This window comes from Perna viridis, chromosome 8 (assembly GCF_037379345.1).
Source record: "Perna viridis isolate PV_CMFRI_1.1 ecotype Kerala chromosome 8, ASM3737934v1, whole genome shotgun sequence".
NCBI lineage: Eukaryota > Metazoa > Mollusca > Bivalvia > Mytilida > Mytilidae > Perna > Perna viridis.
In genome coordinates, this window is record NC_142452.1 from 38,129,720 (window position 1) to 38,154,117 (window position 24,398).

Here is a 24,398-nt window from a genome sequence, read left to right on the forward strand (position 1 = left end):
TATACAATAGAAAAATAGAAGCCTAGCACTGAACATTGAGGAACACCTCCTTTAATAGTACCTATATCTGATAGACAATTTGCTATAAATACATTAAGGTTCCTGTTCGAATTATAAACTTTTATCCACTTTAATATATCTCCAAATATATCATATGCTTTTATCTTTTGAATTAAGCCTTTGTGCCAAATGCGATCGAACACTTTCAATATGTCACAGAAAACAGTGTACACAATTTGTTTCTTTCCAAGAGATAAACTAATATTATGATAAAGTATTCATACCTCATAAGAATCGGAAATAGCCATCAAAGTGTTGGTAAAGTTTGTTAGGTCATATTTAGTTGAAATGCATTATTCTCAACTTGGTCTTTTTAAATTTAATTATATTCAATACATCTAATCGCGAAGCATCCATGACTTATATGACTCTGACTGCATATTTGATAGTGGGAGCAAACCTCTGTACCATAGACGACTCGATTAAAAATAAGAACTATCTTTAAAAAAGATAGCCGACGCAGTAAAATATTGTTCTTTTTACTTAAAATTTTCTACATTAATGTCCACTCAAGGAAATAACACATGGCACACAATTTCAATTTTCGATACAGTGTTTTCGAACGCCACTATGTTATCAGTATTTGGTCAATTGGGAAACGGAATTGCAATTGGGTGACTTGCGTTTCCATAAAAAAAGCGTCTTTAAGGTCAAAGTGTAAAAAGCGAAACTATACCGACTGTGTCGGAAAAATAGCAAATTTTTAAAATCCTTACCTAGCTACCCTATTTTTATAGGTGTAATTGGAAAAACAATACACTGTTCAGGTTTCACAACGCACAGCCAATTTGAGTGAAGCTGCAAACCAAATTTCGATTGGACAGTGGAGATTTGTACTATAACCTTTACATACTCTAAAAACTTAAAGATTCACGCACTGATTAGGAAGTCCATATCAGATAGCAACCAAAATAGTAAACACATATTGAGACGGAATCCAGACGAACAAGCTGATTGCAAAACATGTCCATGTACATCATCCACTCATTGATTAGGGGCACAGAATGACAGCGCAACAATAAACAAACAAACAAACAATGGAAAATTATTTAAATATTTTTATAATTCGTTCTCTAAATAACAGATAACAGCACCATTTAACCCATCAACACAAACAAATTTAAGCAATATCCGCTATAATCATATGAACAAGAATTAGCTGATAATTAAAGTTTCACAGAAGCAGCTTGATACGACCACAGACGTCCAGTCAAGAACAGTTGTGACACGCATGGAACAAAATTCAAATTCAATACGGCTAAAACCAAAAGTTACCGCACGAAATATAGTGTCTATGGACGACGACAGTGCCAATTGTTTGCAGTCGTATAAAACGAAAAGAAAACAAAAGTCAAAGCTTAGGTGAAGTCGGTGCTCACGTCTCTATATTTGAGAAGCTTGCCCGTAAGCAGATTTGTAGAATGTGTAATGCATGTTCATACTATTTTGTCTCAGTTCTTCTGGTGTCTGTGAAGAATGTTTTCCCTTAGATTGCAAGTGAAGTATGGAGAAAGTATTAAAACCTTGTTTCTCTAGTAAGTCGGTAATAGTAGCCTTTAAACATATGTTAGTATATACGGTGGAAAGTTTGGTATCTACAGAGATATCAGACATCATCTTCAAAATTGAGTTGTGTCCCATCACCCCACTATACCAATTCTTCCCCGGTGGATTTGCCGTTTCGACAGGTCTTTGGAACAGTTCGGCAATGTCTGGGTTAAGCCTCGACAAGTATTGCGTCAAGCTTTTTACGGGACAGAATTGGCTACCTTTGATCTCATACATTCTGACTGACCAATGCCAATCATGCATCTCTGAGAACGTGCTTATCTTCGGGGTTTCTAGATCATTGTTTAACCGATAGAATTGATGCCCATTCTCATCCAACTCAAGAAGAAACGAATTTTTGGTAAGCGTTCGTATCGCCTCCTTTCCCTTTATACCAAAATGAAGACTTAGATCAATCCAGACCTTTCTTAAGAGCCCAGGTGGGTCTTTTGCTTCAACTATTTCAGATTGCATAATTTTGTTTAAATCATTTGTTGAAATTACTTTTTTAATTGTCGCCTTGTGTCGATGCTTTTGTGCTACATTCAGGCTTTCAATGAGGGCATTACTAGAACTGAAGGCTTCATGTTTAAGAACAGAGAGTCTACATGTTTCCGGAAGTGACATCATATATCTGTTGATACTTGCTCGGATTCCTACGATTGTAGTGATAGTGTATGGTTTTCCGTTTTTGGCACGAACTTCAGTGTAGAATCGCTCCAGACATTTGTTCAACTTGAGAGCGGGTAACGTTTCAAAGTCAGGATCAAGGTCATTGAAAACCAACCAGTCTACAACACAAAATAACACAGCTTGTAAAAAAGTATTCCAAGCAAGTTTCACGCTGCCCCATAGATATAATCAATGAAATATGATCCAAAGGACTGTAAGATTCCGAAAAAATAATCATTATTTATTCAATTTAAAAGGCAGCAATACGAAAACCAGAAATACTATCCCTTTCGTATATCCAAATGGCAATTGTGTATATGATTCAAATCTTCAGCAATTTAAAATAAGAAAATAATTGCAAATTGCGGAGAACCAGTAAGACTCCTTAACTTTTACAGTGACTGATTAAACACACAAAAATAACGGTAATTCATGCAAAACCACCCAAATTAGTAAACACATTGACGACTGTTAGAATTTTTCGAGGATACAAGAAAAAAACAATCATCTGCCTTCAAGCAGAATCATGCATACATATGTGTAGGTAAGCTTCAATTGGTTCACTTAACCATGCAAGGTAAAAGGGAATCACCTTTGAAAATCTGTATATCTCTTCTAGTCCGCATTTTAGTACCAGCAAGATATTCCCTTTGCACTATTGCGACATTATCTTCGCCTTCGGCGTCAGCGGACTGGTTTCCTGTTAAAGTGGATCGAAGGTAAGTAACGAGGTAAAAGATAACAGTATAAGACAGTAAGTAAGAGACCAGATGTCACTACCTTTTTTTTCTTTTATCACCTTAAGAAAGTTGTCTCAAACCAGACGTCACGTACTTTTCTGCATTCTTTTCACATAAAGAAAACTGCCCTAAACCAGAATTCACCAAAACTTTTTTTCATTCTTTTTAGAAAATTTCCTCAAAAAAGATGTCAACGGAATTTTCCCTTCTTTTCGCCTTAAGAAAAAGTCAACGGACTTTTTTTCATCCTGTTCACCTTTAGAAAATTGCCCCATACCACAAGTCACGGAACTTTTTTTTATTCTTGTCACTTCTAGAAAGTTGACCTAAACCAGAAGTCACCGGGATTTTTACATTCTTGTCACCCTTAAGAAAATTTCCCAAAAACCAGATTCTATTGACCTTTTTTTATTATAAAAAGTCATTAATTTTCACTTCCGAAATTTATCGGAAGCCAATTTTTGCCAAATGCTTCAGTTTGATAAAAAATATATATCGACTCTTTAAATCACTTCACCTAATGACTATAATACAACGCGTTCAGCTTCTGGTGGAACACAAATGAAATGGCTTGATTATTAAGGTGACATTTTTTGAGAAATGTATATAGAAATATACCACGTCCACATCCTGATTATTGGCAATAAATCAAAATTCAGAATATGATCTTTTAATCATTTTTTTTCGGCCACAAAATAAAGCAAGCCCCATCTACGCCTGGACCCGCTTCACCACATATATTTGTCAGCACAAAAGTACATGTATCTCCAATATGCATAAAACCACTAAGCAAGTTAAACAGTAGGTGCGCATGTGCAGTATGTATTGAAACACTGCAAAGTTTCAGTAATACAGGGTAAATACTTCTTGTATTACAGATTACACAAAAAGGTACCCGCCACAACGTTAAGTTATGAAAATTGCCAAGTTCATCATGCTAAAATATAGGAAATATTTCTCAACCTTCTCTACACTACGAGGTTCATATCTTCAATGTGTATATAAACATATAAACACTGATCCAAGTTTCCATGATATTGGGAAGTTCTTTTTGAGTTAAAAAGTAGGTACCCCCCTAAGCATGACGGACGGACGGACCATATTTCATCGATGGTTCATAACTCGTCAAAACGAACTTATTTTTTATATCGTTGATTATTCTAAATAAAAATAAGTAAATGAATGTACTTCAAAATATATACGAAAAACAGAAAATGTTACTGACAAGACACAAAAAAGGACCAAAATTCAAAACTCTAAAACTTATACGATCGAACAAAAAATCGAACGAAATCATATAGACCATATCATCTCAACCCAACTCTAAAAAATGATGCAGAACTGGCTTCACTTAAATGAACAATATATAAACATTTGTAACTATCAATACAAAGCATAGTTAGAGTATTGTAAATGATTCTCAATACAAGTTGGCGCCAGAACTTGAATATAGATAATCGTACTATTGACAAATAAAAACTCAAATTCACTAATATCGCTTTATTTGAAACATATTTATGGCACTCAAGATTTTTTCCCTACAGACAGCAAGAAATATAAATCTAATACACATAAATACATTCTAGGAAAGTTTTCGGTTATAATCCTATTTCTGGAACTATGGAAGCGAAAACAGAAGGCAACAACATCCATGATACAACATAGTTCAATAACCACGAAAATACAGTAAAACCTTTCAGAACTGAACTCTGAATAAATCGAAATCCTGTGTAAACCAGACAATGTTGAAAGTCCGTTCGTATCTGGGTACTTGAAGAAACGAACAGTTGGCTAAACTGTTGGAGACAGAGATTCGTTTACACAGGTTTCAATGTACTTAGCACTAGAATTGAATCTTCGGGTATTTCTTTGCTTTTTCAATTAAATTTTAAGTTTACTTATATAACATACACATCATAAAAATTCTTCGACGTAAATCTATAAAAATACACACCGAAGACAACAGTTTATTACACTAACTTTGTAATGCAAAATAAATCTACTTTTGACAATTTGGAAAATAATTGTCATCGGCATGGATGTCTTTTGCGCCTTATAGGTTGCAATTCATGAACTACAAAACTGACACAGAGCATTTAATATCGCACTTAGGTCCTGTCCTCACATTTATATGATATTGCACATAAAATCCAACCCGGTTTATGGATTTGGTATTGCAAAATAAATCAGTCATAATGGTCTCTTGTTGTCATTTTAATTTTGAATCATTCTGTGTCCTATGGTGGCAATATATACATTATATCATGCAAAGTGTTACTATTGAAATATAGCTGAGCAGGAGTAAAGGTTTTGGTCAAAGCAAGCTGTATCGATCGAGGGTTTTTGTTTCGAGGGTTAAACCCCATCACATCATCGATATTGATCGATCGTTTCTGTAAAACCTCTGCAGCGGTGACCCTAATACTTGTATTTGTGTACGATTGGCTTAGACCAGCTTCTTCTGATAACCTTGTCATTACTGAGGCAAGGACGCCATGTCCTAATTGCGACTCATACCAAGGTTCGTTTTTTGAGTAATGAGGTTTGGGTCTCTGGAAGAATGCGTTCTTGAATGGGTTTCTTTTCGACAAATAGAGATCCATACTAGCCACAGGACAGCTAGGATCTCCAGGAATCTCATACATTCGCGCATCCCAATCCCAATATTGCATTTCCATGTTTGATCGAGCACTGTCTACCTTCTGACATTTGTTCAGTCGATAATATCTTCGGTTATTCTCGTCAGTTTCCGAGACTACCATATCAGCAGTAAGACTGCGCATTGCAGCTTGACCGCCACATCCTAGATGGAGAGAGAGATCAAACCAGACTTTTCGGAATAAGCCTAGAGGATTAGATGTGCAAAGTAATCCTGACTGAATCAATTTCTTGGAATCATCTGCTGTCATAGGCATTTTTGATGGCGCTTTACATTTTGGTGTAGATTCCTTGCTTGCCTCGCGTATGGTTTCCAGCACATTGTTAGATGTTCCAAAATTGTGTAGATATTGACACCAGATGTCGCTCCAAGACGGTGAAATTCGCGACAGATAACTTCTCAAAGCATCTCGCACATCGATCAATGTACAAAGTTGTAATGGTTCTCCACCTTTGGTCTTCGCTTCCAAGTAAAACTGGCACAAAACGTCATTCAAATCATTTACACTGTAAATTTCGAACTGCTCTGGTAAATTTACACTTTTTATCCAATCTGTAAAACAAGAGATGCATTGGTGATGCAAAATTGTTTATTAAAGTTCAGAGATATCAAATCGAAGTATATATCGCATTTAGAGGTCTTCCACGATCTATTTATAACTACCACACAGGGCGGATCCAGAAATTTATAAAGTGGTGGGTTCCGATCCAAAACGTCATAAAAGAGGGTCCAGGTTATCATTGCTCTTTTTGCCTAACTTTTGTATGCAAATTTTTCATTTTTTGAATTAAAATTAGGGATTCCCTCTCTCTGAATCCGCCACTGCAAAAAAAAAAAAAATTACAAACATATTTCAAACATTTCTAGAACCTAGTGTTATGGCGTATTATTTCTCAGGGTAAAAAGAGCATCAAAATAAATTGTAGCTGTTTTATTTAAAAAAAAATAGTTTTTTTTTAAAATTCAAAGCGAATCAGTTACTTCCAAATTATTTACTAATTCTTACTTACCTCTAAAGAGTTTAATTGCCCAGTTATATTGTCCGATATCTGTAACCTCGCTTTCATTACAGGTCCGTTTTGCGTCTTCATATTCTGTCGTATGAACTTCTGACCCTGTCAATTGTTACCAGGCAACGTTTCAATTATCGTTTATATTGAACATTTCATTCGTCAACAATTCTTTTATTTTAATTCATATTATAACTGTTTCGAGGACATGAGGTATCATACGTTTTTCTTTAAAAACTAAGTTCCCCCTCTACATAAATATATTCAACTTTTGAATCACCGTAATATTATCATCATTCGATCACATTACCGATTTTGCATACAGTGAAATCTGTCTCAATCGAATATATGAACGGATATTTTTGTTCGGTTAAAGCAGGTGTTTTGTTAAAAAAAAGGTCCAACATGTATTAAAACCTATATGTAAAGACTCTGGAAGATGTCTGCTTTACACAGGTTTCTTGTATATACAGGGTTCCGTTAAGAAAGGTTTCACAGTATTACAAATACATTTTTGTACACCATTGTATACATCGATCCCACAATCAACTGGACCACTGTCAACACAAAACGTAGACCAAGAAATCAGAACCTTGTGTAAGTGGAAACTCTTGAATCAACAAGCGAAAAAGAATGGATAGCTGTCTAGCTTAATACATGAAAAATAGAAACACTGCCTCCAATGAATCATATATACAACTTGACGCATTCAAACAAAACCTTGTAAAAATCAAAAATCAAATTTAGAAAAAGTAATCTGCAAACAGTCTAAACTAACCGTATCTAAAACAACTTTTGATTTATAAACTATTGTCAAATGCACGACTCCAACCCAGATACTACTAATACTGCTGGATATGTTTTAAGTACTTCTCCGTATAAGAATCGGGCAAAATGTATATAAGGTGTGGCACATGAAGGGAAAAAAACGATTTTATTGTATTAACCAATTAATTATACCTGATAACCACCAGAAATAACCATCAAAGTGTTTGTAAAATTTGCCTTTTTAAGATATTGATAGGTCAAATTCAGTTAAAATGCACTATGGAAAAATGGCACTTTGTCCCTACATAAGCAGCATCAGGATAAACTTAAATAGCTTCTGGGTTGTTTTCTAGACGTACTGAATATATTCTAGACAAAAATGACTAAATTTGGGAAAATGATCTGGCACCCATTGCCTGTTTCTTACACAGAATGGTACTTATGTAAGTTGTTTCCCTAACTTGAAAGATATTTACCCTTCCTACACAAAGGCAAATCAATTTCTTCTCAAGAAAGGGAAGGGGCTATTTGTTTAGTGAGAAATAATTCATTTTTATACAAATTATTTGAAACTTTACATGGTTAAAGAATGTGAGAAATATTGTATCATATTTTTTTTAAATAGATATATCATATTTTGAGTTGTCCAAGTTAAAAAGGGTCGTAGCTCGTAAACAATAATTCACTTGGTTTTATTACCATGTAACCAAACTTGTGACGGGCGAACTGACGTTTCTTTGTCATATCCATCCCCACACCCCGAATCGTTGAGCAGTGGTATAAACAAAATGCAATATGTAGTTAAACACCTTTCACAATCAAAACGGGTTCAATTTGATGTATAAATAGTATAAATTGGTGTCCAAATCGCGATACCATTTCTTGCATTAGGTGTATGCCATAGACTAGTTCTCATATCTGGTGAAAGTGGGCACATATTAACAACAATTTTCTTCTAGTCCTATAATGTAAGATTTCGTAGTTACGCGATTATGCTGTTTACATGCACAACATATATACATCATGATAAAAAAAAATGTCGCTCAACTACGAAATTCTATATTATAGGGATAATGTCGAATTCAGTCGACATGATTCTTTACTTATTTCTTATTCAAGGATTCCTCATTTATTTTTTTAGTACTGCAAATTCCAATCATTAGAATGCATGAAGTGAAAAACTGGTATAGTCCAACGAAACAGGAAGTTGATATCGGACACCATAAATATCTAACCTCGTGAAAGAATACTAAAGTCAAGGATTTAGGTTACAGACCACCAATTCAACCAATGAGCATTTGGAACGTACGCAAAAATAGTCCTACGCAGAAATTACCCCTGTTCCTCATAGCGCCGTGAAAAAAGTTCTCATATCATTTAAAAAATTTAAACAGTTTCTGAAAGGAAAAACATTTCTGTACATTTTATAGGTGCATTTTGCTTGTTGTGATGTGAAGCCTAATCTCCATAATGATTTCTAAATATACCCCTATCTTGTGAAAACACTGGGATTTCCCATGCTATTTATAGACACTTCACTTCCGGTGACCAGTACTGCAATGCAAGTCTGCTAACCCCACATGCCATTCTGAGGATTGTGAGCTGACATATGTAGAATCATGCTGATATATAGTCCTCTGCAGGTTAAAGTTAAGGTAAAGTCCAGAGAAGCCATTGAATATTGTGAAATTAGCATAGAAGCTATGGGAAGTGGAATTAGTGGTTTTTAGCCTAAAGTTTGTCTGTTTCCTGAAGTATGGCCACCATTAGCCAGTGAAAAATGCAAAAAAATACACGCGCTGTACTGTAGGATAAAAGAACGTAACGAAAACCAAATGAAACGAAATAAACTTTTATTAGGGATTCTAATCAACATTAGGAATGCTTATTAACAATAATCATTATTTCAACTACAAACCATGAAAAAAATATGGATTTTTTTTTTCTTTTAAAAAAGTTAAATAAAAGGGCACAACCCCCAGAATACATGTACAAACTAACAGTTTCTAACAAAGCAAAACATATAAACAAAATGAAAGGAAAAAAAAAACAATAAACATCACTTCAAAACGTTCATGTCCACTCTAAGTATGAAATATTGATATACTTTTACAAGCAAGTATTGTTCACGTGAAATTTATGTGAATCGGGCTTCACATGAACTTCACATGAAATTAACGTGAACTTAGCTATACATGAACGCTGTCACATGTTTAGTCTACTCATCATTTTGATGTAAAACAATGCGTGTGTACAAAGAAGTTTTCTGACTTCTGAGAAAGGCACAGTAATCTACAACCACACATTCACATCTAAATAAAGCTTAAGAAATTAAACTTATTAACAACATGATACAAACATAAGTTGTCCAAGGATATTCAATTCTACCATAGAATTACGTTCTAAGAAAGAAAAAGTCATTGTCAATGTATGTAATTACATTTTACCGTTTAGGGTCAGGACGAACAAAAATGTACTTTTCAACTGAAGAATTATAAAGTTCTGCTTCAATAAATTGTTTTTACATAGAAAACAGCAACTGTAAGATATTCTATACACAAGCTAAGGATATGTTGGTATTCCGAGATAGTCATGGTATTCTTTAAAACAGTTTCTAATGCCTTTACACAAGACAACATTACATTCCTGACATTTATATCTGGTGTATACACGCCCACCTCCTGGCGTTCTAATTTTTGACTTAGAACACATCACACAGGCTCTAGTCGAGCCAATATTTTCTGCAACATGCTGCCTACCATTGCCGTCAACATACCCCGGCGCGTCAGCTGTGTTTAAACCAGTTATTTGTGAGCGTGGCCGAACAAATAAATGTTCGTGTTTACCACTGATTCCATGCATATATGGGTCTCGGTGTCGCCTGGAATGTTCTGAAACAGTAAGAATATCTATTATATTCAACACCGAATCCGGAACACAGCAGTATATTATATATAGTAAACGCTTAAAGTAAAAAATGGTCTTGTATAAACCGAGCCCAGAATTGACCAGAAACAACACAATTTCGATATATATTCTTGGACTGTAGTCCATCACGTTTTTATAGTTTAAGCCGAATAACCGTAGACTATTTCGTATTATAACTAAATGGTTTAAAAAAACGGGCAGACTTTCTACATCGATCATCTCGATTGATTATGGTTTAATGCTATATGAAGAAAACGATTGACAATTAAACAGACCCTGCTTTGTACTACAGCTCAGTATGCCTCGACAAAGACAAGATAGTTTTGATAATCAAATGCCGACTTGGGATACAAGAATGTTTTTTAATTATCATTCTACAATCAGAATAATACATTTTAGCTATTTAGCAGCTTCAAGTTTTACGAGTATAACACTTTAATAAAACAATTCATAACTCATAAATCTGTTTCCAAATAGATTTCCACTATTATATGGGAACACTTCCAGAAATATAACTGCTGTTTCCTTATTCTTTTAATACCAGCAATCTTCACATAATTTGAGCACTTTTGATGTTGTCAAATTCCTTTTTTTTTTTCAGTACCGCAAATTTCAGTCAAATCAGTCAAACATCTAGAATGCATTAAGTAAAATAAAATGGTCAAGTCCCACAAAACAGGAAGTTGATACCGGGCAGCAACCAAAATCGTCTGCAGCATGTACCCTTCTATATAAAGCCATACGCCAAACTTGAAGTCAATCCATCCAATAAGAGTCGAGATAGATGCAATAAAATTCGGACGCACGACAAGGTGATTCCAATACACCATCACTCATTATGGGGTTAAAATTATTACTCAGATGCATTTGAAAGAGACAAAAAGGCTCGAACAGAGCGCTCATCTCCCATTTTCTTGCATCAGCCTGCGCGAAAACTACAAACGATAGAGACACTGAAAATATGGGGATAGCAAAGTGAAAAATACATAAAGATGATCTCACTCCCAGTAGAGTCCAAACGATCGAAATGCAGATGTACATAGGGCAAATTCCATACATAGAAGTCGGGTCAAAAGTACACGCTGATGCTCAGTCATGCATGACTGGAACCAAATAAACTTTGTTAACTAGAAATTCCAGCTAACCATAACCAGAGCCTGTACTATTCTTTAGATTGTTTACCACGATGATTTAGAGCATATAAGTAAGCAAGAAAAACCCATGTCATAACACGAAAATACCTTTTACAAATTTGTATGAAAAACAAATTAAATTAAAAAGAATCTAAGCAACCTACGTTCATATATCACATGAGCCCTTAAATTGGACGCTAAGTACACGTACCAGCAAGTGATTTCTACGAAAATAAATCCCATTAAAGCTTTTATTTTTTAAAAAAATTCATCTAATTTTAATGCAGAAATAAGACGACAATAGTAATGACAGATGAAGGACATGTACAGACTAACGGACGGACGCACCAGTCAAACATAGTAGATTAAACCCTCCAAAACTTCGTTGCAGGGGGTTACATAAGGTGCATACACGTACTTCCATTAAACGAAATTTTATTAAAGTTCGTTAAGTCTTCAACTTAAGTAGCACTTCAGCTAAGAATCATGCAAAATACGATTAATGGGTGAAAAGCCTACATATTTTTATATTTGATATTTTGTATAAAATGTTACAGACAACAGAAATTGACATGTGGCTTATATTGACCCGTGCTCTAAGCAGATAAAATTTATATAGAATGCACTGTAGATTTCAAAATGAAGGGCGATAACTCCGTAAATGACACTAAAATACAATAGAAACTGTAGGATTTTCAATGTGATTATCTCATAGGAGCAGACAGATTGGGAAAAAATAAGTAGCCTTTTTAGGTGTATCATATTTTACAGAATTTGTATGATTCTTACAAAGACTGTTACTTAATTAAAAACCCCACAATAACAACATTTTGTCATCACAATATGGGTAAATGCATTAAAAAGCCCAAAACGTAGATAATTTGAAATTTTATTAAAGCTTTATAGTTTACAACTGCTCTATGTATAAAACTCGTATATAAAATGTATATCTCAAAACAGAACATTATATAGCAAAAAAACAAACAAACAAAAATTACCTTACACGCATTAAACATGCAGCAGTTCGGAACATTTATGGTATAATAGCATATAAAATTTATACATGTATTTACAGATTTATTTTCCTGTAGTCCCTTCAAAAATCAGGGTTTTTGTGTCCCTTGTAATGATATTCCACTTTATTAAGTTAACTTTTAATTAAAACAAGTACTTTTTAATTTGACAAAAACAAAAACAAAAAAAACTGAAAACGTGACCAGAGCGACAGCTCTGTTGATGGTAGTGTCCTTGGCACACATTTAGCTCCACTTAACTATGTAGAGTCAAAATCGCAATGTGCAACATGATCAAGTACGTATATAAACAATGAATTTTCCATCCTTAAAGAATTCAATAAAATCCGAGTAGAGCGCATTCACAAATTTTTGCCTGCACATGTACAGGCTATAATGCGAATTTCACAAACGTCTTAAACCATAACTGCAGTAAAATTTATTTGTGGAACCAGTAAAAATAGCAGTGTGACGTAATGTAAAAACAAAAACCCATTAAAACACCAATTTCCGGTTTAAGATAAATTGCGTCTGTAGAGTATCAGTCAGACAGCCGGATTGCCACAGTAACCAAATAATACCTGTAAATACAAGTAGTCTCTCCACGTTCCTTCGCTAACATAGTTACTGGTAAACCAATGACATAAAAGAAGATAACCTTTTACAAAAATAGTAAAAAAAATAATTCTAAAATAAAAATACTATAGACAGCAACAAAAAATATTAACAACTTACATAATATAACAAAAGCAATGCCAAAATGATCCAACTGAAAGAACATACAGAGACAAACATGCATCATAAGAGAAGAAAAATATTGTTTGCTTCAGAGTCCGGGGGTAGAAATAAGCACTCCACCCCCCACTCCCACCCCCAGGTCGGCAGCAAGCTAATTTCATAACAGTCAAGTCAAAGATAAAAAGAGCTTCTCCGCTGGGTCACCTTATTTCGGAAGTTTTTAAGGGCAAGTAAACTTCATTCTGGGACCAGTTAAGTTTCGGCAAAACTTGCCGGCGAGACTAGCTGGGCAATTTTCTTTATTTCTATCCTGCAGACAGACAGCTTAAAAAGTACGTCTCATGATCTTAATATCCGAAAAAAAACTATACGTACCTTTAATTGTAGAAAAAAACAAAAACTCTTATGTACTTACACAAAACGTTGACAAAACATGGATTTATTGGGTATACAATTATAAACATTGAACTTTTGGCGTTATCAGATCACAATGCCACGAAATAACTCCGTATGTTAGACCTTTAAACTAATCACTAGTATTAGCTGTTTATAAACTGAAATAAATGCGTTCACGAAAGCTGGTTTTATAACACCCGTTACACTGTCAAGCTATGGAAATGATCGTGAACATATCGATAATGAATGTCAAGCATTGCAGCTTGATCGTGAACGGAGTAAGTGTGAAGGATCGTGAACATCAATTTTGTTATATTTTCGGAAATTTCAGCAAAACTTAAACTTTAACGAACAAAATCAAGAATGTCTGTCAAAATGAATACCATTAGGAATGACATGAAGTTATGCGTCTGATCAAATAAATCAAATAAAAATTTTTCACGATTTTTACAACCTATTGAAAATTACCGTTACGGTCGTAATTTTTGGCTGATTGTGTGAAAAACGGCTTTAACATCAATTAGATACAAAACAAAAACTAAAGCTACAATATTATACACGATCATCTATCAATGTGTCTCTAATGCTAATTCTTCCAACTGATACATTTATATGCAATATCAATCAAACGATGATGTGCTATGCTACTAACAAGGTAATAAAATGTCAACTATTAAATCATCAACATTGCCCACCAGTCGTACAGACCAGTAACCCAAGTGCTTTGTGGTAAATTTCAAAACAATTTCTCTTCCCATTACAAAGTGTGACGTCACACAAATCACAGCGGTAGGTACTGTAAATTTTGCATCCATTAGCCGTTAAAACTCTGTGCTCACGACAATAAGAGCATAGGCGGGTACTTCTGGTTGCCGTTGGAATATGGACACGATCTGTAGACTTAGCAACTGGCTGAGTATACCCCGTGTACAGATACTTAATTTCCGGATTCGCTTTTACTTCTAATATAGCCTGTGAATTCCTAACTTGAGGTGAGCAGACGACATTGGACACCAAATGACCATACACGGCAGACCCTGAAAGAGAAAGAAATGGCATTATATACTCACTTGCCAAGCAACTCTCACAATTCTTCATTCCTCTCAGAATTCAAGTTAATGAGGTAAATATAATGCCATTTCTTTCAGATTTCAGCACTGCATGCAAATGAACTTGATAAAACAAGTAAACACATGTAGTTACTTTTGACTGTGATATTTACACCAGTGACGGATCCAGCAGGGATGCCGAGAGTTGGAGCCCTTTGGTTGAAAAAAAGTGTTAATTTCGCGCACATTTTTGACAAAGATGAGCAAATAGCAGCCAGGACCCACCTTTCCAGATCTCATATTCTGTCCTTGTTCGCCAATGATCATTTTTGTGTCATGTATTGGAATTCCATTGTCCATGATATATATCCTTAACTTGAAATGTACCCTTTCATGTTAGGAAAAGCTATTTTGAATATGCGTAGGTTTTTTTCTGTCGATTCAAGAAAAACAAGAATTTACAAAAATCCGTGATTATAGTGCTTATTCTATTTATCTCATAACACAGCAAATCGCTATAGTATTGGTCTGATTGATGGGTTGTTTGTTCAGATACTTTACAATCACAAACATCACTGAGTCTCATTTTCGACTTCGAACTTCATTCGGACACCAAAATATTACGTTGGCTTACATAATCACCTTTTACAACAAATATATTGAACTAAAATCATGTAGTTATTTTCAAACACTCAACTAAGCATTTGTTTTTTAAGTAACTCGATTTGATTTCCATAAGTAACACTACAATGAAGCATTTGTTTTTTTTTAATTACCCATTTTGAGTCCAACATAAGTGTAAAAACAGTCGAAAAATGGAAGAAGCTCAATATGATTATCAACTTAGTTTCCTCTTTCTAAAACAAAGACACCACAAGAAAGCATCCACGACAGATTTCGACAATTACTATGAACGTTTTCCATCTCGTATATATGTAGGAGATTCATACAAAGCCCCTGCAGAATCTAAAAAGGTTTTGTGTATGTGAAAAAAATACAGTCAAATAACGATATCATTTATTTAACTGAACTGATTTCTTTACAATAAACAAAAAAAATCATTATTTAAAGTACGATATGATAATGCTGCTCATCGGACTAGGAAAGGATATAAAGTTCGCAGAAACAAATGGATCACAGTTGTGTTTATGCTCTTTGTTGATATGTAATTTCTGATATACTGATATTTGTCAAATTAAATCATAACTCCACAGTAAGTTTTTCAACCTAAGCAGTAACTCCAAATTGCGACAGTAATTTTGTCAAACTAAATCGTAACTACACACTTCGACAGAATATTTGTCAAACTAATTCATAATTCCACAATGTGACAGTATATCATAACTCTTAAGTACAGTTATAAAGTCGTTTGACTAAGTTCTAACTCCTAAGTACAAATCTAAAGTCGTAACGTTTCCATGACAATGTTCCATTATTTTTGTCCTTGACCACTAATGTATGCATGGTACTCATTAAAACAGTTTCTTTGACCAGTACAAAGTGGAATATCACATGCTTTACACTTGTAGTAAGTATATATGTACCACCCCTTTTTAGTTTTTCGTTTCTGAATTTGACAAAACACACACGGTTTGTATTTACTTTCTGCAGTTCTCACTATCGTATGGACATTCGAGTCAATAAAATCAAAGTATTCTATTTCTGAGATTCTACACGGACGCCCTCTACCTGTAGGGGTTATAGTGTCAAACAAGGGCACAACAGAATTGTCAGCAGCATGCATGGGAACGGGCCTTTCTGAGGATGACGATGGAATCCCAGTGTGACTAGACCGATCTACTGTTCGCTGAACATTTCTACCTGCGTTGTTACTTGTTATTGAGGAAGGAGGTCCTGAAATCAGAATCATAAGAGCCTTAGTTAGAAATGTTTGATAATGCCCAGGGAAATTGTAACTTGTTTCGGAATGTTCGAAGTAAATAGGCCCTTGACAACAATATCCGTATGCATTGTATTAGTATTGTCAGTAAATATCCGTAAATTAGTGTTGTCAAGCAAGTAACGTAAATATCCGTAATTATTGTTCATGGTATAGTCAATCAAGTAACGTAAATATCCGTAATTATTGTTCATGGTATTGTCAATCAAGTAACGTAAATATCCGTAATTAGTGTTCATGGTATTGTCAAACAAGTAACACACGCAACGTAATGTTGTCGAGTTTAAATTTGCTCAATTGATAAGACTCAAATCAATGAAATTAAAAATACGAAAATACGAAGAGTGCCTCACATAGCTACTGACAAAATGAAGAGCGAAGTTACATAGGTAAAAATACTGCATCAAAATGTACACTAGAATTTCACATAAAATGCAAAATTTGGAACGCACGTAGATCGAACCGAGAACAAAATAGACAAAATCAAATAGGATCTAAATGAAATTGACAAAATTAACATAAATCTAAATGATTTGGGAGGGAAATCCCATTTCCTTAAATAAAACTGCAAGCGACGATGTTGGAAACAAGAACAAGAAATAGGATAAATCATGAGTGCCTCTGAATTTTCACTGGACTCCAATTATGCTTGCAATTATCTACTGATGAACAGATGCCCTTTTCTGACTAAGCTGACTAAGACAGACAAAAAAAAATGAACATTTCAAGAAAACTTTATTAAGAAATGTAAGGCCACATTCTCAACAGGGAAAGTATTTACAACTTATGCATGGTAAAACAAATAACTGCTTAAACTAAAAAAAACACACAATCAATATTTACAAAAAAAACTCATCGCAGTTTATAAGATGTCACTGGTATCAACTGTAAACGTGCACATTGAACACGTGTACAGCTATAAAAACAGATCTTTGGTATAATGTTCCGACGACTAAATTATAATTTCGGACAGATCTAAATAATAATAGAGTATTACACAAGCGTTTTACGTGGATTACAATTTTAGCTGCGTAATTTTCGCCGGTTAACATGTATAGATGTTCCGTGATCATATAAGTGATACATAAGCATGCCCCATCCTTATATCTTGCTTCTAAAATGGGGCATTTGTGATACCCGCCACGTAGTGGTGTAAAACGGGGGATAACAAAATGTTCAAAAATAGCCTAACTCGAAAACCACGTTTTGAATTTGGCTGAAAATTGAACACATCCTGTATTTCGTAGTTTTTACCAACTGTGCAAAGTTTCAAAATAATTCATTGATACGTTATCAAACTGTCATCTGGAAACAACCGTCACCGTCACCGTCGGGGACGGACACACAACATTTCGTAAAGTATCACATATTACATCGCCACTTTGGGTGGAGGGGTATAAAAGTATGAAAACTTAAATACGTATCATTATTTTCTTCTTCAGATAAATCTAAAATCATATACTCATATACCATTTCTAACTAAAACGAATCTATATACAACATAAGTCACTCAGTATGTAAAGCATGAAATCACGATTTAAAAAAAAATTCTGTTACTCCTACAATGTTATTCCTATATAAAATACCGTAAGTATCCTCCGTTCTTTGGATTAACGAGAAACATTTAAAATTTTACGACAAAGTTCAAGATCTTGACAGTTCTCTCAAAGAATTGTTCGTATTCTTAAGATATTCATGTATCTGGAGGAAATTTATACGGAAACTGTCTAGGCATGGGTAGTTGTGAACTAGAGCCTTTCGATGTTGGCATAAAAAGCCTCTTTGTTGGATTTAACGAATCCACTAGACTCTTGTTCAATCCAGTCAACTCCTGTACAGTTCCAGCATTGCTAGATAATTCCAATGGCCGTGTACTTATTTGTGGAAACGAAGAATCTGTTTTTGAGCATTGTGGTCTCTGAAATGGCGAGTAATAAGAGCTGAAATCATCATTGCAATCATACTGATGATAAAGCACAAAGCAATTCCTCTTCTGAGAGCCCTGATCGCGACACAAGGCTACGTTACACTTCTCACATTTAAAATGGGTATAAACTCTCCATCCCTTCTTAGTTTTCACCTTGTTTAACTGACACTGGACGCATAATTTATACTTGTATCCTTCGTTGTGAACCAGGCGGTGTTCCGCGTTAGGAGGAACCTGACATAGCTGCGATGATGACGGCGGTGGTGGTAGTTTCCGCTGAGATGGAAAATCTGAAACATAAAGGGAAAGGTAACATTATAATTGTTACCAAGTAAATTGTTCCATCTCATTAAAACAACCGCCACCACCGTCGACCATAACTTAATAAAAAACAAAATAGTGTAAATTGTCTGCATCAAACCCCTTTTAGACTAAAAATATGGTTCGGTTTAGACATGTTCGGTTTTCCAAGTTTCAAAATACATATAAATTGATATATAGGGACTTCAAAAAAGTGTCTGGTTTAGACAGGCTTCCGGTTTATTCGGGGTTCGGTTTCGACATATTTCACTGTAATTTAATTTCAAAAGTAACACTGACTCTGATTGGATAAAAAAAAATCCGTCCATCATGTCATCGACCATTTCATTTTGCATTGACTGTGACGTCATAAAACTTTTTTTACTGATTTACCTGTTAAATTTTGATACTTAAATTTAAATATAAGGAATGATTGTTATATTTTTCGGTCTATTTGAAATAACCTCACTGCCCGTGGTGCACAGTTGGAAGTAACCTGGTACACAGCCATTTTTTAAGTATAACATATTGATAACTAATACGTTCGTGTTCGATATACATGTAGTAACAAGTCACTGACAAGCAACTGTACATATCATGCTTGAAGCAAAAAATTATTTTTCAATGCAAATTGGTGTATACAACTTGGGAATGGAATCTCATACAACACGTAAGTAAACATGTTAACTAAATAAAAGTGTTCGATGTTAAGCCAGAAACATGCTTAATTAGGTAATTATGCTATATTGAATTGCAAAAATTATATTTCAGTATTTCGCTTACCCAAATAATTGTAGATAGTGTTTCTTTGCAATAGGGTAAGTAAGTCTCGTCATATGACACCGTGATTTCACGAGAATGGGTCCTAGTCTACCATTCAAAAGCATGGAGACTTGTCATTAAGAGAGCGTTGAGTTCAGTGTTGAGGGTAAAACATCTTTTTGTGTAAAAAATACCGAAAGAAAATGACAAATATCTTATTTCTACATGTTAAAGGTATTAAGAAAAACCATGAAATAGAAGATTTTGCATTGTTATACAGCATTTCGAGTACCCGGAAGTGAACAATAATATGCAGATCGGTCTTCGGTTTTCAATATGTTATACTTCCGGTAAAGAAAGTGAAACTAGAACTAGACTTGCATACCCTATTAAGTGAAAAAAAGTCGTATTTTCATTACCCATGCCCGTTTTAATAATACTGTCATTTTGTAACTTGGTTCTATACATTTATTTCCTTCCTTCCTTTTCAGTATCTACCATAAGGTGTTCTGTCCTTTTGTTCACGCATTTTATTTTATATTTGTAGATTTATATGGCAATACCATGCCCATGTGAGGCCTTCAATGGAAATAAGAAATATGAAAAGACGAACACGCAGGCAGACAGACGACTAAACAAAACGGCAAAAACATTATTTCAAAAACACTCATTCTCTTCTTACAGTATTCAGATAAAATATTTATTCTAACATGACGTGCTTCAAATTCTTAAGACCACAGCCATGGAAAAAAAGTGATAAACACATGACCAACTATTCGTGCAGCCCATAGGCTCTGTCTATTCAATCTAATCACTTGCCGTATTAGAATCAAAATGACCATAGGTTCTCAAATATCTTACTTAATGCTGGAGTGGCGTGAGAAATAAATTTAAAGGCTTTTAAAGGATTAAAGTCACGAACTATAATTGTCAGGGTTGATTTAAAAAAAAATGGATGACAATGTACAATGAAAAAATATCTCATGATTTTCATCCTTATAATCTTGCATCATATCAATTATATCTTTTAAAAATACAATTTCAAAAGTAACACGTTTTCCGATTGGATAACAAATTGTTCATCATCTCATAGACTGTATAGTAACGCCACTGTGTCGTCATCAACTTGTTTGATGATTAAATCTTTAAATTTTCATACTAAAATGAAATTATTTTTATAAGGTAGCAACTATTTGAATTCCTTGAGCCAGTGATTTTTCCCCATGGCAAACCTCTTTTTTTTTTTTTTTTTTTTTGGCGAAAACCATTTTTTTCCTTCAAGATATAAAAACTGATGTAAAAACAAACAATTCCTCCCATATTAATGCAATTTATCCAAAAATTAAAAATACCCCCCCCCCCTTCCAAAAAAAATCAAATGATTGCTGCCTATATATAGAATGACCAATTTTTGTCCTGTCTATTTGAAATAACATCAATGCCCGTGAAGCACACTAGTTACTCCAGCAATGCTCTAGAGTTCATACGACAAGCTATTTCCGGACTTGGATTATGAAGGCTTAAGTTGAGCAGTTACATTTGCAGCCAGCACATGGTTTAGGTCATTCCTCCATAGACAGAAATAGATAAAATTTCTATGGCATATATTTAATATAGAACTCAATACTTTTACATTGTAGCATTAATAAGTTTTTAGAAGTTTCACTCAGATGTCCTAAAACGCACGATACCAAGTCTCGTTTTTTTGCGTCTTAAGTCACAAAACCCAGAAACCACAAAAAAGAAAAACAACGGTTTATGAATGGAAGGTTCCTACGTTGAGTACAGATCCATCAAGGGATTTCACCTACAGCAATCGTCAAACGGACAATGATACACTGTATAAGATCCATAGAAGAACGAGCGCATAAAATAAATTAAGTACCAGTCAAAAGAAATTCAGACACAGCCAAATGTAGAGGTTAAATTGTAAAGAAAAAATACCTAACAAAGGCTGCTTTTTGTGGGTCTAATCTATGAAACTATGTCCCTTTCTTCATACCGATCTGTATTTTGGAGAAAACGATACATTCATCTTTCATTTAAAAGAATCAAATCGAGGACAAAACTCTTCTATATACAATCTATATAATTTAATCTCAAAGTGCAACAACTGACTGACAGACACTGATTATGTGGTCTGTAAAGGTTTCTGTATAATGTATTTTGTGGTTTTTGACATGCATCTATCACCTCCAGTGTAATATTTGGAAAGATTGGTACTCAATGAAAAAATACCACTACCAATCATTACATTTTACAAGATAATGGTATTCTCAGCATACGAGACCTTTTAACAAGTCCAAAGAAAGGAAAATTTTCACTGTTAAAACTAACTGAAAAAATTGGCTAATCAACTGAATCAAGTAGAGTGTATTAGTCAAATTTTAAATTCTTACTTGTCTCCACTTGAAAAATACCACCATACAAAATCTCCCCCATTGGCCATTGCCCAAAGGAGTGATCTCCCTCAGGTCATAGGTAATTCAAAAATCAATGGCGGAGGGCATTTGACTGTTTATAGAAAGTGATTAGGGAGTGATTTCTACAGTAAAAAATACAAGCGAGGTTTACATCTAATATAATATAATAATAATATATCTATATACTAATAGCGCATTCAGACAAAAAATTCTAATGTGGGACAAGAACACGGTCCAAAAAAAAAACAATAAATAATTTTGTAACGGTTAGCAGGAAACTGTGACGCAGGTTGCCAGCTATAACTGCAAAACCACAAATATAATTTTGTTATGCCTTAATTATCGGGATACAACGTAGGTGGCTGTAAACTACCATCTTTTAGATATTTATGATACAACTGGAAACAGTCCCGCTCTGCTGATGGCATACACAAAGGAACTTCACACTCTTTACATCTGTATCGCGTGTACACCCAATACCCAGACCGAGTTTTCGACTTAGTCAGCTGACAATAAACACAGCCCTTTCTGACACCCATCATATTGACGGGAACATGTCCAGCACCACAGCAGCCGGACGATAGCGACACCTGGTTTTCATTTTTCTTTTGAAGGCTTGGTTCACCAATACTCGTATGAAGTCTTTCCAATGTTCTCGCACTTGTTTCAAAACTGTACTTTGGACCACGACCTTCCTGGGCAGAGTGGATCAATGAATTAAGATCAGAGTCAAAATATTGTCTGTCAAGACTTCTTGAAGATTGACTTTCTAAACCAACATGATCAGAAGTTTCGGCATCAATATCAGAAAGGTGTTTGACCTCTACCTTAGACCTTTGACTTTCCATTCCAAATAAATCATAAGATTTAGAGTGAAGGTCAGGATTAGTTCTTATCCTCTCAGCTGACATGTGACCAGGAGCATGTCGGAGTGCAGTCAAATGGCTTCTCGATAAATACGGTCGTCCTGAAAGGATAAAGAAACCATCGGTCACATCAATGCTCCTGGTATCACATTCTAGTAAACAATTATACTATCGATACGGTCTGTGCATAGGAATAAATTTCACAATACTCATATACTCCCTGCCTTGTCCAACTTTAAAATCAAATTTAAGTCAATATATGCGTGTTGGAAGGTATTTTCAGACAATTCCAGCTATTCCAATAAGCAATCACTGAAACGACCTTTTTACGATCGAAACCTTTACGTGTCTTTGAGATTTATGTACACATAAAAGCAGAAGTGGATCCAGAGATTTTGAAAAGAGAGGTTCCAAGGTGGTTAAAAGAAAACGGGGGTTCCAATCTATTACTTACTCATTTTTTAGCCTTAAATGGGTACGTAATAAACAAATATTTTCCAAAAAAAAGGCAAAGGTGACCCAACGAGCCGACACTATAAACGAATTACGAATATCGACTGAATCTAACAACCTGCATACTTTTGCTGGTTAATTTAGAAAGCTTGGTAAATACCAACCGCTTATACAATACGGACTATTAGTATTACTTTAAACGCATCTCTTTTTGTTAAAACAACGGCAATGGGATCAGGCACAATTATCAAATTTAAAACGCATTTCTTAATTACTTCAACGTTAAAAGGCATAGAAGCAAAACAGATACAAGTACTTCCATTTGTTTCCTTTCATAAGTGAATTCCGGTAGTCAGAATTTAAATTCTAAGAATTGATTACTTGAAAAAAAAATATTGGTATTCTAAAAATAAATCCCACATCTGCCATCGCTTTGTCTCAGGTTTGTGATAAACTTCCACTTAGTTTCATGAAGTACCGCACTATAAATGGGAAAGGAACGAATATTCATGGTGAAACGCAAAAAATGCACCAGCCTTTATCCTAAATCAAAAACAGTTAATATATTTAGAAGTTATCAACAGGTGTAAACAGGGTTTTGAGCAAACTCTGAACGGACAATACAAGAGTAACGTTTCCATGGTAACATGAAAGACGACAAATTCTCATAACCATACGGTACGAGAATGACGACAAGTTCTCATAACCATACTGTAACAGAACGACAAGCTCTCATAACCATATGGTAACAGAATGACGACAAATTCTCATAACCATACGGTAACAGAAAGACGACAAATTCTCATAACCATACGGTAACAGAACGATGACAAGTTCTCATAACAATACGGTAACTTAATGACAAGTTCTCATAACCATAACGACACAAAGAAACACACATTAATGAACAACATTTACTGACTCAGGACAGACACATAAAATCTGCACTGGAGTTAAATACGCTTGATAAGGCCTTAACCATCTCTGTTTAATGTATGGTCAAATTTTCTTTAAAAAATTTCTTTAAAATCGTTTAAAGATTCGGAATGGGGT

The 24,398-nt window shown here is 34.6% G+C and overlaps 1 protein-coding gene across 6 annotated transcripts in view; it reads right to left on the reverse strand.

Annotated features, from left to right (window-relative positions):
- Positions 1 to 24,398, reverse strand: part of LOC148610407 (uncharacterized) — a 58,567-nt gene that overhangs the window by 3,847 nt on the left and 30,322 nt on the right. The window contains exons 5-6 of one of the 6 annotated variants that reach the window (XM_088543047.1): positions 2,873 to 2,980; positions 1,101 to 2,399 (exon numbers count right to left, since the gene is read on the reverse strand). The exons of 1 other annotated variant lie outside the window; for it this stretch is intronic. In XM_088543047.1, coding sequence (XP_088399173.1) covers positions 1,444 to 2,399; positions 2,873 to 2,980 — 1,064 coding nt within the window. In that variant the 3' untranslated portion in view covers positions 1,101 to 1,443. Of the gene's footprint in view, positions 1 to 1,100; positions 2,400 to 2,872; positions 2,981 to 4,535; positions 6,232 to 6,689; positions 6,795 to 15,717; positions 16,569 to 17,330; positions 18,832 to 22,168; positions 22,994 to 24,398 lie in introns of those variants that run through there. 4 more of the 6 variants (XM_088543046.1, XM_088543058.1, XM_088543056.1 and 1 more) reach the window with 4 other exon arrangements.